Source organism: Caloenas nicobarica, chromosome 5 (genome assembly GCF_036013445.1).
Source record: "Caloenas nicobarica isolate bCalNic1 chromosome 5, bCalNic1.hap1, whole genome shotgun sequence".
NCBI classification, from domain to species: domain Eukaryota; kingdom Metazoa; phylum Chordata; class Aves; order Columbiformes; family Columbidae; genus Caloenas; species Caloenas nicobarica.
The window spans coordinates 67,888,567-67,903,483 of record NC_088249.1 but is presented as its reverse complement, the minus strand read 5'-3'; the positions used below and the strand labels follow the sequence as shown (position 1 = coordinate 67,903,483).

Sequence of the window (14,917 nt, the reverse complement as noted above, 5' to 3'; positions counted from 1 at the left end):
GTAGGACCAGATACGCTGCGAGGAGCAGCCACAGAGTCGCTTGTATTATGTGGCCCAGCAGGAAAGACTGAAACCTGGTATCTGCTGAAAAGATTGGCTGGCATTAATGCGATGACAAGGATATGGGTGCTATTTCCTTTTCTTTCTTCACAATGCTAAATAATAATACTTGCAGCAGTAATGATAATAGTAAAGCCATGGGCGCTGAAAGGATGGTGGGAATCAGCTGAAGTGCAAACATCCCCCTGGTCTGACAGCTGCATCTTACAGCTTTTAGTTTGGCTCAGCCCGATGTGTGAACACCATGTCTGTGAAGTGGGGGTGATCGCGCTTCCTCGCTCCCACAGCTTGGCAGGTTTCCTCTGTGGCCTGCAACGTATTTGACACATGGATTAATTTTTTAAAATTGCCCTTACCCAGGGACTATGGCAGGGCTCGTGCTCCCAGTGCTGTGTGCGGCTGTCACTGGGGCTGCCCGCATCCTTCTTGGGGCTGTTGTTACAGGGCCTGGGCTGGAGCTGTTGGTCCGTACATCACATTGGCTTTTTTTCGCTCTTCATCAGTGCAGGAGCTGGCTGTTTGCCATGGCAACCCACATCCGAGACCTGCCAGCAGCAGTCCCCAGTGTCCCTCCGATGTGGAGGAGGGTGAGCGAGAGGGACAGAGAGAAGTGACCAAAAAAAAGTAGAAGCAAAAAGAAAAATAGCAAAAAAGGGAGGTGTATGGTCAGGTATATTAAAAAAAGCTGTTAGACAGTAATGGGTATGTGTGGAAAAGAGAAAAAAGCTGGTGAGCAGAGGAAGGAGGAGAGAGGGGAAGGAAAGGGAAAGTATATGAAGAGGTGAATGGGGCAAAGATGCATGGAGGGTGATGTAAGAGGTAGCTGAGGGGCGAGGCAGGTTTATGAAGGTGCTAAGTGCAAAAAACCCACTTGTTTTGTGTAGCTTATTGCTTCTCCTTATCCTCCTGCTCACCATCCACTTGCATTTCTTTCACAAACAAAAAGCAAAACATTGTCTCTGCAGTGCTCCACTGTCTCGAGAGGTCAAAGTCAGATGTGAACACTCATCTCACTGTGTGTGCAAAGCCCCCCCAGTCTAGAGGTTCCTCCCTCTCCCACCCAAGTCAATAACAAGGCCCCCTTTATCTTTAGGAGTGCAAGCCAAGCATTAGGAGTACAAGCCAGGCATATCCTTAGAGAAGTCTAAGGAGGCAGAATAAGGCTCTAACTTGATGGGCTGGCAGATGTGACCAAGAGCATTTCCCAATGGATTTGCTTTGCACTGCAGTCACAGTTCAGCATGGCTCATTTCTCATGCCCTATCTTAGCACGGTGCCTTTCAGCACAATTCATTTTCCTTCACTGTAAATCAACATTTCCCCAAGCAGAATTTAGCTCGGTTCCCCATGTCCTGACTCCCGTTAGCAGAGCTCAGCGGCAGGGCAGGGTGCCGAAGCATGGTGCTCCCTGAATCGCACTCTTTTGCAGTCTCTTGGCTGATCGCTAACATTTGACATCAGCTATTTTGACTCGGATCACTTCGGTTCATCTCCACTGACGCTGTTACAAGACAATCACCCCTGTGCTCTGTACTTTCTGCTTTTGCCCCTGTTCCTCTTCAGATCATCGGGAAAAGGCAGTGACATATCCATGCGGATCAAGGGATATCTGCTCCTGATAGCCCACTTTTGCAACTTCTGCAGTGCTAGCATCACTCTCGGAGATAATTGTATCTCTAGGACTGACATTGTGGGTCCCTGAGCCCACAGAATTCCTCTTGCTACACTGCAAATATATTCATTTAATAAAGGGCCTTGAGCTCTTCTTAGCAAGGTGGACCTACAACCCGCTATTGAGTCCTGGGCATTGGCTTTGGCACCTCTTTCTCCCTCTTGCTGCCTCAGGAGATGTTTTGGGGCTTGGCTCCTTTGGAAGCCCAGGCCAGGTTTGGTGGATCCCCCAAGCACCTGGGGCAGGAAAATGAGATGGAAATATTACCTACACACTGGTGCTTCTTCCAGCCAGGCCAAATCCTCAGGTTTTGCTTCCCAGATTGAAGCGACTCGCAACAAGCAGCAGGAGTGTGCACACACCACATGGCTATTCCCCAGCTGAGGCACTTGCAGCAGCCGGCGCAGCCATGTTGCACAGCAATGCTCCAAAGCAAGCCCCCGTCTTTCTGGCCAGACACCCGCTTTCTGCCACTTCCCCGCTCTGCTGTGTGTGTCTGGCTCTGTGAGCCGCCACTGCCAGCACCGAGACACAAACAGCAAGTCCTGCAGTCCTTCTGGCAACCGAGATAACAGACTGCTGCAAACGCTGCTGCGTTCCTGCCGCGCCATCCACAGCCAAGGAGGGGGCTGGTGTGGGGCAGGAGCTCCTCCTAGACCTGGTCCTGCTGCTCGGGCTTGCACCCACCTGCCATCCGTGCTGGGAGGGAGCGGCTGTGGCAGCCGAAGCCCTGGATGCTGGGAGTCCCTTTCTGCAAAACCTGCTTGGCTCTTGGCCCTGCGCTGCAGCAGAAGGAGCTGCCTGTGCCCATCAGCATGCACTGTCAGCCAGAAGCTGTCCCCAGCGCCTGCTGCCATTTAGAATATTGGCACTCTGTGGCCTCTCTGTGCTTGGCCAGTTTGAGGCTGGTGGAGCAGATCTGAGCACCATTCTAGGGGAGACATGTGCTGAGCCCAAGATTTCATCCCCTTGCGGAAAAAAACCCAAGAGTGAGCAGGAAGAATGTGCAAATGGGGCTCCCAAACTGGTTTAGGAATATAAGCGATGCCCACAAAATAATTCCTTGTAGCTGAGCCCACCCTTCATCCAGAGGAACGTTTTCTTGCCCAGTTCCTGGCGATGTGGTGGGTGAGTCAGTGGGCTGGAGGCAGAGTGCGCTGGTCAGTCTCAGCATGAGGATGCAGCACTTCCTCTCTCGCTGCAGGCAATGCTAGCCTGGTCTCAGGAAAACCATGCTCAAAGCCCACTGCTTGCAGTGGTGACACTACCATGGTGTTTTGGACAGTGCAAAATCACTCGTGTTATGAGTTTTGTGGACAGCCAAGCCCTGGCAGTCACTGTGGTCAAGGCAAGGCTGGAGATCACAGTGCAATTGGTTGGGTTTGCAGCAGGCTGCCAGTTTCCAAGCAGTGTGCAACGTCTCACAGATCTGCAGCCAGCTACATTTGAACCCTGGCCTGTCACTGCTCACTGAAGCAGTAAAATAGTAAGGGTATTTTTGCTCCTCAAAGCTAACGACAGCGTGCCAGGCACCTCCCGTGCTGGAAGATTTCCATGGGTACAGCAGCAGCAGCAGTTCTGGCCTCTTCTGCTTCATAAACCTCCGCTTGTCTCCTGAATTCTCAGCCTGTGAAATTGCTTCCTTAGCCAGAGAACAGTTCCAACGCAGGGCTGGTGCTGTGTTAGCAAATACAGCCCCACTTCCCTTCACTGTACGGAGCTTATTTTACAGGTAAATGTAGCTGTCTATCTTCCACAACTCCAGGAGGGTTTAATTTAGAGAGAGAAATGTGCTTTAGTCACAATTTGATTGCCCAGACCTGAGTCAGACCCGTTTATCCGAACAGCCGCTTACATCTAGGCTGACACTTCTGCCAAGAACATCCGTGCTGGGTGCCTGAAGAGCAAGGCCTGGATGCTGTTTGTGTCCCTCATGGACCTGGTCTGCTCTGCCATTTGTGACCACTCTGTCCTGGGGTGGGCTTGGAGGACTTGTCACCTTCCAAAATCTGTGCGAAGTTATTTGTGTTGATAGGAAGCATCCCCACAATGTACGCAGTAGTAAAAGATGCAAGATCTCAAAGGCAGTGAGGGATCAGGCCCACGGGGCCATTTGCATGGCCAGTTATTATTTTTATCCCCTCACAGGAAGGAGAGGTCCCTGCAGGTTCCTTCTCTGCTCCCCAGGGTGACTGTGAGCTTCCTGCAGTGCTGGAAACCTTTGAGTGGCTGTTGACACAACACCATGGCCTGAGAAGGCACCAGGCATATGGTACCATGGGCACCAGTACATTGCAAACTGAAGCAAATCAGAGATGTGATGAGTTTGTGGTGTGTTTGGGGGGGCAAGAGGCCCATGGAGACCCAACTGAACATTGTCTTGGCAGGGAAAATCTCCCTGTAGATCCACTGTACCATTTTCTGCGGTGCCTCGTGCTGGGAGCACAGCCACGTTTGCTCTGAAGCAGCCCATATGTTCGCACCGTTGCTCAGTGTGATTGACAGCGAGCCAGTTCCCTCAGAGCATCCTGAGACATCCCGGACTAATTCATTCTTTGTACATAAATATTCTTCTTTTGAGGACTTGGGACATAAATTCTCAGCCTGGGGAAGGCCAGAGAAGATGCAGGGATATATCAACATACGTTGACTAACTGTGTCTGTTATAATACCTTCTTTAGATCCAAAAAGTTTTGAAAATCACGTCTGACTTTCATTGGAACGGAGGACCTGCAAACAGCCCGCACAGTGTGGTCCTGCCAGGACTTGGCCGAATACTCGTGTGAGATCAAACACTGCAAAACCAGCCATCCCCTTTCCCGTTAGCGGCATTGCTCGCAGAAGGTTACAAGTGCTGCTGGCTCCCACGGTTTGTCTGGTGGCTTTGCAGGCTGATCCAACCTGTGTTGTCACTGCTCAGCAAACACAGCTGAGGTCTGAGTTACCAGGAGACTCTCAGCCCTGCTAATCCAATTTTCAGTAGGGAAGTTTGCCTGAGAGACCCAGGAAGTGTAGAACTGTCTGCTCTGCTGTGCCAGCCCTGCAAAGAGAGGACTGTGCTGCTCCTTCTGCTGTGGCAAGGCTTATTTAAGGGGCTCCTGCTGTCACCCTCCTCATTTGGGTGTGTAAAGGCAGCACTAACAGATTTAAGGACAGGAGAAAGTCTCAGCCTGAGTGAGTGTGTCCATGCCAAGGAAAAGAAAATCAGGTGAATGACCAGTGGTGTCAGCTAGGAAGTTTTAACACAGGGAGAGCTTTTTATTTTAAACTTTTAATTACCTTATTGTTTCATTCTTTACCTTGGTGAATCTAAGCTTTGCCACAGCACCTTCAAAATAGGACTCCTACAGTCTTGCCAAGGACAAGTTTAAATTCCAGCCATAAAAGCCAGTAGGGAAAAGCTAGTGTTAGCGGGGGTGGTTTCCCTGAAATCGGTTTGGCGGCTTGGGCAGGGGTCTGGACTGTTGTGAAGATGATGATCAAAGCTGCAGCTGGGAACAGGCCCAGGTCTAATGAAGGACAGAACTACTCTGAAATACAACCCCAATTGTGGCGTTGAACGCAGTGCTGACAGGATCTCCTCCCTGCCAGGAGAAACCCCTCCTGCCTGTGCAGGCTGGCAGATCCCAGCAACAACCAGAGACATCCCACACTTGTGAGCTGAGCTTCCAGCCCCATTCCTGAGCGTCGTTTAATTGCCAGTCAGAGCTGAAGTACTGTTCACTTTCCTCTGTAAGCTACTTTTTTCCCTTTTTACTTCATAATAACAATCCTAACCTGACGTGTACCACAAATTTTGGAGAGGAAATTGGCCCAAATGGCCCATTTCAGGAGGATCAGAGCCACAGGGGGATGAAAAGCAGTTGTTTTGGCTCAAGAGCAAGTAGGAGACTGGAGAGGAAAGGTTCCATCTCCCAAATTGTTGAAATGTTTCTGCTTTTTTTTGGTTAGAAACTGAGCTTCAGAAATGTTCAAAATATTTCAGCTGATGCTTCCAGAAAAAGGCATCTTTAAATGTTTGTTCCAAACCTTTTCCAACAAAAGGTTTAAATAACAACAGATCAGAGGAAGGGTGTTATTTAATCAATTCCTTCTGAAGGTACTGAAAGAAATGCAGTATTCCAGGGAGAAAGGAAATGGAATTTTTCCTTTTCACAAACTCAGTTCTCAACCTAATCCCATGTGTTTGTGCTGCAGAACGCCCCCAGCCCTGAGCAACGTGCTGCAAGGACCAAGTAAGAAGGACCAACACAAGGTGCACAGTCCCAGGGGAGGGTCACCTCGCTCAGGAGCTCACAGAGACCTGGGATGGATGCTCAGAGAAAAGTAAGAACAGGGCCAGTGCATCTGATGGCTCCCCAAGGGTTTTACAGTGGATTTTTTGAGTGTGATATGATGTGTCGAGTTAGGAAACCTCCCAGGAGTAATCGTGTGGTCTCCTCTTGGACCTCGGTTAATGTCATATAGATTTAACACAAGCTCAGCCTCAGCTTGTACAAGGGTTGAAATAAGGCCAATATGGCTCAAATTCAGATCATAACTGGGAGAAGAACCAGCATCTCCAGCTGGGTTTTAATTCACCCTCTTGAATCATGATTTCCATCCTGCTAGAGCGTGGATTATTTGCAATTTCAAGAGTTTTCTGCCACTTGAGTGAAGCACTCAGCCAGCCAGGCGTAGCACAGCAAGTGTCTGCGAGTGCTTCAGGTACCTCCACCCTTTATCTCCACCCAAGTATTAATTATTGTTGAACAGGTCCTTTAATATTTAATTGCCACCTTGACTCCCCTTTTCATCTCCTCCCTTCTCAGGCGTCTCTGTGCCTCTTGCAGCCTGGTCCTTGCACTTTCCCCGGGCTTGTTCTCCAAATCAGCTCCGCACCTTAACCCCGTGCAAGAACAGCCCGTCTCCGGGTGAGCTGAGCCCAAAGCGAACCCATGCAGCATCTGTGCGATGTGACGCCGCTGGAGTCCATGAAGGGTCTTCAGTCCAGTTTAGACCCTGGAACCAAGGTTAGTCTCTGGAGTTTGCTTTTGAGTTCTACTGGCAAAGGGATGTGAAATGGTTTGTTAAGTTTTAACTGAGTTGGTTGGGATGAGAGGCACTGAAAGTGGGTCACGTTGCCACCGGTGTGGCCCCAAAGCAGCCATGTGTTGAGTAATTTTCAGTTTTTGTAGTTCACAAAGGGCACATGACCGTGTCAGGAGCCAGCTGGCTCTTCCACGCTCATCTGCAGCTTGTGAACTACAAGTTAGAGGCCATTGGGCTGCCCACGTCCCCCCGGCTCTGGGCTAAAGCCCTGGGCTGGGCTGGGGAACTCCCTTGGCCTCAGCTGTCACCCAGGGCGAACCAGGTGCTGTCTGCAGCTCTCCGTGCTTCCCCAAAGCACTGCATTTCCATAAAAGATGAAAAGAACCTGCCTGACTGGCTGTCCTGGCCACTTTCCACAGCCTAGCGCCCTTCCCAAGACTGGGTCCTGTGTCCTGCGTCTGAAGGCTGGGGTGGTAAATGGGATCAGCAAACCCACGTTTGGCCCTGCTGTGCATGTCTGGAAGTGGGAAGAACTAAGAGGACAGATCCTCTTATTGTTCACTCAGCCTCTAACTACTTCAGAGGCCCTACACTAGAATTACAAGTATTTCAGGAGCATAAAATGTCAGGTAAGGGGATGAAATAATGAGTTATTCAATGTGGCATTAAATGTGGGTAGACAAAGATCTCACTCACAGGACTTGAGGAAAGAACCTTCAGGCTGGGATAATGCACAGGGAGGGGGACAAGAGGAGACAAACTTGTCCTCTGATGGGAACAAGGCTGCTCTGCACATCCTGAGAGGTTTCTGTGCTGGTGCTGTGATTGGTATCGCCTTGGGAAGGCAGCCCCTTGGTACCAACAGGCAGCTGTGATCTTCCCAGATTTTAACCAGGACTAAACTGCCATTATATCCTTTAACTAGCTTCGGTAGTATTCATTTCAATTGCATATTGATACAGTTAAAAATGAATGTCTCAGCAGTCCTTTGATCCTTACAAGTCTCCCCAGCTAAAGCCAGATTAAAGTTTCTGGCCAGTCCCTCCTCCCAGCCCAGGGAACATGCTGACCTTTCTCCTGGCTGGAGGAAACGCCTCAAACGCCTTTTTATCCCACAGTTCCAGCTGACCGAAGGATCAGAGCAGGGGGTAGGCAAGGGAGCAAAGGAGGAGTTTGCTTATTGCGGGGCAGTTTGCTCTGTGGCTGATACGAAAAGATGCCTCCAGGCCACCGGGAAGCTCTTCTTTGATACACTGCATGTTCCCATCCCTCCCTCCATCCAACAGGCCTGGAGAGGGGTTGCTAATTCTGCTCAGGAGCCTCAGGCAGCAGGATCTGTGAGTTCATCGCTGTACAGGAGCACCTCTGAAACTTGGCCATGTGGCTTATCTGCAGCCCTGATACACGGTACAAAAGCACACTCCTAAAACAGCCAGACCTCCAGCTGCTTCTCCAGTGGGCTTTTCTGGCAGCTGGTTCCCAGCTTCTCCCAGCAGTTACCGAGTGCCATCTGTTGACTAAATAGTGGTCATGCAAAAAAGGGAGAGGAGCCAAGATGAAGATGGGTGAAGAGCACTTGGGGAAAGTGGCAGCATGGGACCAAGTGGCTTTGAAGGAGTTTCACAGAGTGCAAAAAGAAAAGCAAGGAGGATTTCAAGCCAAGGCGGTTCCTGCTGGTGGAAGGGCTGATGAAGGGATGCCAGGAATGCTTCTCGGGGCAGTGAGGTTTGGATTTATTGAGGAATTGGATTCTTTCCTTCAGTTTTTGTGTAAGGCAGAAAGACAGAGAAGAAACAAATAGTCTTGCTGTCAGAATGTGGGGCAATTACTTTCTGCAAGCTGCTGAATGCTGTCCTGGAGTGGGGGGATTCTAGACTGCTGTCAGAGATGGTTGGTTGTGCTGAAACTGGTCAGGGAGATGCTTTGCAGCACACAGCTACAGAAAGGGACTATTTCACCATCACGAGCACAAAATGGGCAGGCCATTGCTCTGGTTTCCTTCCTTTGCCCCAGAAAAATCTCCAGCAAACTTTGCCCTGGGTGGAGATCAGGGGCTCCAAGCAGGCAGCTGAGGGCTGTGCTCAAGGGAGGTCAGCCCCGGCAGGGCAACACAGCAAAAATTCCCTTGTGTCCTCTTGATTCCTCCAGCTTTCAGACTTTCCTGAAGGCAAGCTGCTCTCCACTCCAGGGACTGCTCCTTCAGGGGCTGTTACATCCCCTTCTGTGAAGCAAAAACCACAGAGCCAACCTTTGGCTCCTCTCCTTCCCAAGGGGCAGAGCTCTGGGTATTGGTGCTCCCTGGTGCCGGGATGATGGTCCTGGAGAGCCCTTCTCCTGGGGTGAGCACACACCCCCTGGGAAGGCAGCAATAATCTCAGGATCGATCCTGCACTTGAGAGCAAAGCAGAGTTTTTGACAGTTCAGAGCAAACCCTCAAGTTGAGGAGGGCCTTGGTGCTATTGCAACCCTTTCTGGCCATGACACCAGGTACAAGCAAATATATGTGCATGTATATAACTGCATAAATCTCAGTGCATTTAAAAGGTTCTGCTTTCTATGTCCTGTGAGAGTCCCGAGAGCACAAACAGGTCCCCAGACCAACCTGTTCTGCCCCACTGCCGAAGCTGCAGAAGCTGCTTCCTCAACTGGGCCCCTTTGCCCCCGGGTTTCCGTGTCCACAGCATTAATCGAGCATTCATCTTCTCATCAGTCTCAGGCGACGATGCAGAAGTAGACGCTTGTCATTTATGCCACTCAGACATGATAAAGGACATCTGAGAAATGTCAGCTGTTTGTGTTGAGGGCAGTGGAGCAGCCGACGCTGCCCTGGAGGGAACTGCAGCTCTCCAGAGACATTAGCAAAGGCAAAGGTATTTTGAGGCTCTTCATGCCTGCTCGTGGCACTGCTGGTTGCTGGAAGAACTCGGCCACACCATCAGTAGCAGCAGATACCTCGGATGCCATGGCCATGAGGTCTGTAGAAACTCCTTGCGAGCATTTAGCTTAAGCCTTGACAACTTGGGCATGACAACTTGGGCATGACACGGGCCCTTAGCTACCGAGATCCACAGGATGGACCCTGCTGCACATGGTGCAAAGCACCTGGGATAACGGTGTGGGTCTCTGTGTTGACTTGGACCCAGGTGTTTGCAGCATGTGCAGGCTCCTCAAGCCCAGGAACGTGGCCACCACACCAATAGGATAATGCACCGTCACTGGAAGAAGTGTTTCCATGAACACTGACTCCTTGGCTCAGCCCCGCAGCATTTGCTAGGGCTGACCTTGTCCTTCTGGCCACCAGCCCAACCAAAAATGGGCCATCACTCCACCCTCACCAGGGGCTGTGCCAGTTTGGAAACCCAAGGCAGCCTCATCTCGAGCTGCCCTGTGCTCCCAGGGTAAGGAAAAGCCCCACATGGCCCCACACCTTCTGCACAGACTTGTCCATCACAAACCTCTCGACAAGCACTTGGGCTCTAGCAAAGCTCTTGTGTCTTTTTCCCAATTTTCCATCCACAGCAGAGTCTTCATTTCCTTCCTCAAGCCTGAATCCAGAGGCACTGCCTGGGAAACTATTTCAATTTCCTTTCATCATTTGAGTAGCTACTAATTAATATGGGTCAGTCTTTCCCTCTAAGCACTTTTACTAAGTCACACTTCCAGCTCCTTTAGTGCCTTAGTCCTGATCTCCAGTAGCTGGAGTTCTGCATAGAGGAGGGGCCAGATTCAGAGTTCTTCAAAGTCCTTTGAAGGCTTCTCTTGAACCATGCTGGATTTTGGGTTGAACTTTCGGGATTTTGTGAGTGGCTGACCTGCTCAGAGGTCTCAGAGTGGACAGGTACCAGCAGCAGGCCTGCTTGGTTTTTGTTTGTTTGTTTGTTTTAACATATGAACATAGCAAGGCCCTCATATTAAGGTTGGGGTGTGCATCAGTCCTTGGGCAGCAAAATATTCCCATGTGCTTCCATCTCCCATTCACCTCTTGCCTGATCTGGGTCCCTGAGACGGAAGCAGACAAATGCTGCCAGTTTGCTCAGAGCCCCACGATTTGTGACTCTCCTGGGGGGTCATTCTGGCAGCATTTCAGGCGAGGACACATGGGGGACCCTCTCCTTTGACTATGTGCTTTCTGCTAATCATGGTGCCCGTTGGTATTGCCCGCCCATAGCATCAATTCTGCTCCCTCCCTGAAAGAAAGGCACATTTTAAAAGCAGGGAAATCGTCCCCAGAGAATACTGGAATTAAACAGCAAAAGTCAAGTGTGGCACTTGTTTTCCCATGAAGGCTCATGCACATACTGGCATTCACAAGACATTCAGGACCCCAGATATTCTCCCGCTCCCCTGCCAGGCGTGCATTTAGCCATGCATAACAAATAACACGACCCCATGAATGGCCACGAAGTGAAGTCAAGCTGTTTGCCTGATCCATTTTTCATTGTTTGCCCCGCTTTCCCCACTTTGAACAAGGGCTTGTGGCATCAGGAAGTTAAAAGGAGTCAGGAGGGTGGGAAAAAGGGGAGTGTTTCTTTTAAAAAGAGAGTGAGATTGGAGAGGAGGACACAGGCACTCAAAACCCTGTCTGTGCTCGGTATATTAGGCAGCCAGTGCTCTTGGCTGGGAGCCCAGACGAGGCTTTTGTAATCAAAACATGATCTTGTATGCTGTGCAACCAGTGCTGAGAAAGGCCGTCTGATGGCTCTCCTCTTTTAGCTCTGCTCTGGAATCCGCCGGGCTTCGCCGCCGATGTCCAACATGCACCGAGCTGTGAGTGCTGCCTTTGTGGGGCCTGGGAGGGGCGTGGGGCGGTGGGGTTCCCCCACCCAAAAATGCCACGGAATGACTTGCGCTCGCTTCCTTCAGGGTGGCCTTTCGGTGGCTGTCGCTTTGTTGGTTTTTTTTCCTCACCCAGCTGCCAGCAGGCACGGGGTGCAAACAAGCCATGCCACACTGGGGGGGCTCCGGGGGGGTAGATTTTGGGTGCTGGGGTTTGCATGTCCATCGGCAGGGCAGGTCGCAGCGCCCGGCTCAGGACAATGTGCCTCCAGGGAGGGTGGGAGACCGGGGCAGACAACGAACAGAAAGGCGGGGAGTGCTGGATGTTGCCTGTCCCGGCAAGGGCTTCAGCTGCAGCTGTCAAGCCAGAGGATATTTCTTAAAAAGAGCGGATGCATTTGCTTACGCAGAAGAGTGTTAGCTAAGGGCCCCGCTCCCTTCACCTCTTCCCTCCCCCCCACCTTCTGTCTTTCTCGCTTTTCCAACCCCGCTGCCTCCGAGGTCTCTCGCTGGAGAAGCAGGCAATCGGAGAAGTATGTGGGAAAACACTGCACGCAGAGCTAGTCTGGAGCGGGTGTCCCTCCAGCCCCCGAGGAGCTGCGCAGCAAGTGTGTGTGCCACTTAGGCGTGGGGTATGACAGGATGAGATGTCGTCATTTAAATGAAGCACGAAGCCGCTAGCTTTCCATTTCTCCCTTTGTGACATTTTTATTTGCGATAGAAAGAGGCCTCCCGTTCTGCAGCTTTGTCCCTCTGCCTTGCTATCTAGGAGGCATCAGGCTCGGCTCCTTTCTGATTCAAAGCTATGGCACATTTGTTCTGCCAAAGCCATTTATAACTCTCCCGTCGCTGTGACATACGGGCACCTTGGCTCCCCGGAAGAGCTTTACCCCGGGGAGGGCACAGCGTAGCCACTTTTCATGCTGAGCATCAGCTTCAGCAGAGCCTGGGGTGGCAGATTTGTTCCCAAAGCAGAGGAGAGGGCATATCCCCCTGTTATCGGCTGGCTGGGAGTGGCGGCTGACAAGCAAACGCTGACTTGGCTGAACCGTACAATGGGTGAGCCCCTGCAAGCCGGTGCGTGGGCTCCCAACGCCGCTCGGCGCTTCTGCGGCTCTGCAGCCCTGGGCTGTGTGGGCAAGTGACCACCTCTCATCCGCTGTCCTGCATTAGCTGGAACGGGTCGTGCAGAGAAAAATACATTAACAGCCTCATTAATAAAGGGGAGGAGAAGTGCTGAATACCAGTAAAACTTTCCTTCCAGTGACTTGTTTCCAGCTGGAAATAGAAAGGCCCCCCTGCCCCCCCACACTAGCTGTGTTGCAGCGCAGACAAAATGCTGATGAATGTGCAGTCTCGCGCAGAGAGGGAGAACGGCCTGACAGGTCTTTTCCATCTTTTTGCCTTTGAAAAGAGAAGAGCATAAATACAACCTCTGCAGGAATTTTTAAATTCTTCCTGAGCTGGCAGCCCTGTCAGTCCTCCTTCAAAGGGATGTGAAGATGAAAGGGGTGTGTTTGAGGGCATGCACCACTTTGATCCCACCCTCAAGCCGCCAACACCCCAGCACTCAGCAAACAGCGAACCTGCCAATTTAGTGCTCACAGAATAGCTTCTGTGCAGGTAAACACCGAATTCAGCTTTAATCAGCCTTGCAAAATGGCCATGAAAGTGTATCCACCCACACATACAATATACTCACCTGTTGTGTACCTGGTTGATTGATGGCAATGGAAAAGCGTGTTTTGTTCTCTCGCAGACCTTGACAAAACCCCATTGTCCAGCAGGAGGATGTGCAGAGGCAGTTTCAATGTCCCTGTTGTTCCACCTGAGCACAAACGTGTGCCTGTGTCCCCTCGGCAAGGGCTGGTAAATCGGCATGGATAAAACACCCCTCGCCGGGGACATGAGTGAAGATGGGCTTGTGCAGGATCTGAGCTCTGCTTTAGCAAACCAGTTCTCCTGCCTCTCGCCTCGCTAGTTTCTAACATCCAGCGCATCTCCTCTGCCACGGTATCACATTTTCGACCTTTAGTCCCTTTTCAGGCTTCTCCCCCCATCTGTGGCCCTATTCTTTGCAGACCAAGCACAGATCGGCTTGATCAGAGCTGAAGTATAGTTAGCTTTGGGTTTTTTCATGTAAAGCTGTTGAAAGGCAGACCTGGCATTGCAGGGATGTGCCGTGATTCAGCAGCTGGATCCCTTCCTTTGAAGCGAGCGCTGGCCATGCACGCAGGATGATTTGCAGCCCTGGTTCCCAAGAGGCTCGTGACACTTTTGGAGGAGCAGTGATGCTAACGCCTGGCTGAATTCCCATGTGCTACCTAGAATTATTTTCTGAAGGGCCAACTGATCAAACCTGGCCACGTTCTTAGTTGGTGTCCACCTCCCAGGTAGCTGAGAACCTTCCCGTGTTAAGGAGGTAATTCCTGCAGCTCATCTAAAATCCTATGCTTTAAAACGGGGAGGGTATTGTCACCCTGGCAAAATGCTTCATGACACACATGAAATCAAGAGTAAGGGTCACAGCACCTTAATTCTGCCTCATTCATTGCATTGTCACACTATAAATACATACATTTTGGGAGGCTGGAGCCCCTGTACGTCACTGGATAGAGTTCACAAACGTAGCTGGGAACATGGAGCAGAGTCAGAGGCTTTCCCTCCCCTGGGCTACAGCATCTGTGGTTTTACTCTTTGCTTTCAAGCCTGGGGCTTCCAACTGCATGTTTGCTCTGTTTAAGAAGGGCTGTGTCAGCCAGCACCCCTCCATGATTAACGAAGGAAAAACCCCTCTTGCCTGTGCAGAAACTCTTCCCAGCCTTGAGGGCTGCACGACGTGCGGTGGAGGGTGCTGGGGATGCTCCCGCAGGGTGTGCGGTGGAGGGTGCTGGGGATGCTCTCGCAGGGTGTGCGGTGGAGGGTGCTGGGGATGCTCCTGCAGGGTGTGCGGTGGAGGGTGCTGGGGATGCTCTCGCAGGGTGTGCGGTGGAGGGTGCTGGGGATGCTCTCGCAGGGTGTGCGGTGGAGGGTGCTGGGGATGCTCTCGCAGGGTGTGCGGTGGAGGGTGCTGGGGATGGTCCCGCAGGGTGTGCGGTGGAGGGTGCTGGGGATGCTCTCGCAGGGTGTGCGGTGGAGGGTGCTGGGGATGGTCCCGCAGGGTGTGCGGTGGAGGGTGCTGGGGATGGTCCCGCAGGGTGTGCGGTGGAGGGTGCTGGGGGTGGTCCCACAGGGTGTGCGGTGGAGGGTGCTGGGGATGGTCCCGCAGGGTGTGCGGTGGAGGGTGCTGGGGGTGGTCCCGCAGGGTGTGCGGTGGAGGGTGCTGGGGGTGGTCCCGCAGGGTGTGCGGTGGAGGGTGCTGGGGGTGGTCCCGCAGGG

General features: G+C 51.7%; 1 protein-coding gene across 2 annotated transcripts in view; it reads left to right on the top strand.

Moving 5' to 3' along the window:
- Nucleotides 1-11,386: 11,386 nt before the first annotated feature.
- Nucleotides 11,387-14,917, top strand: part of CCDC9B (coiled-coil domain containing 9B) — a 45,251-nt gene continuing 41,720 nt past the window's right edge. Inside the window, exon 1 of one of the 2 annotated variants that reach the window (XM_065636711.1) lies at nucleotides 11,387-11,530. In XM_065636711.1, the coding sequence (XP_065492783.1) occupies nucleotides 11,510-11,530 (21 nt within the window). In that variant the 5' untranslated portion in view covers nucleotides 11,387-11,509. The remainder of the gene's footprint in view (nucleotides 11,531-14,917) is intronic. The other variant, XM_065636712.1, reaches the window with a different exon arrangement.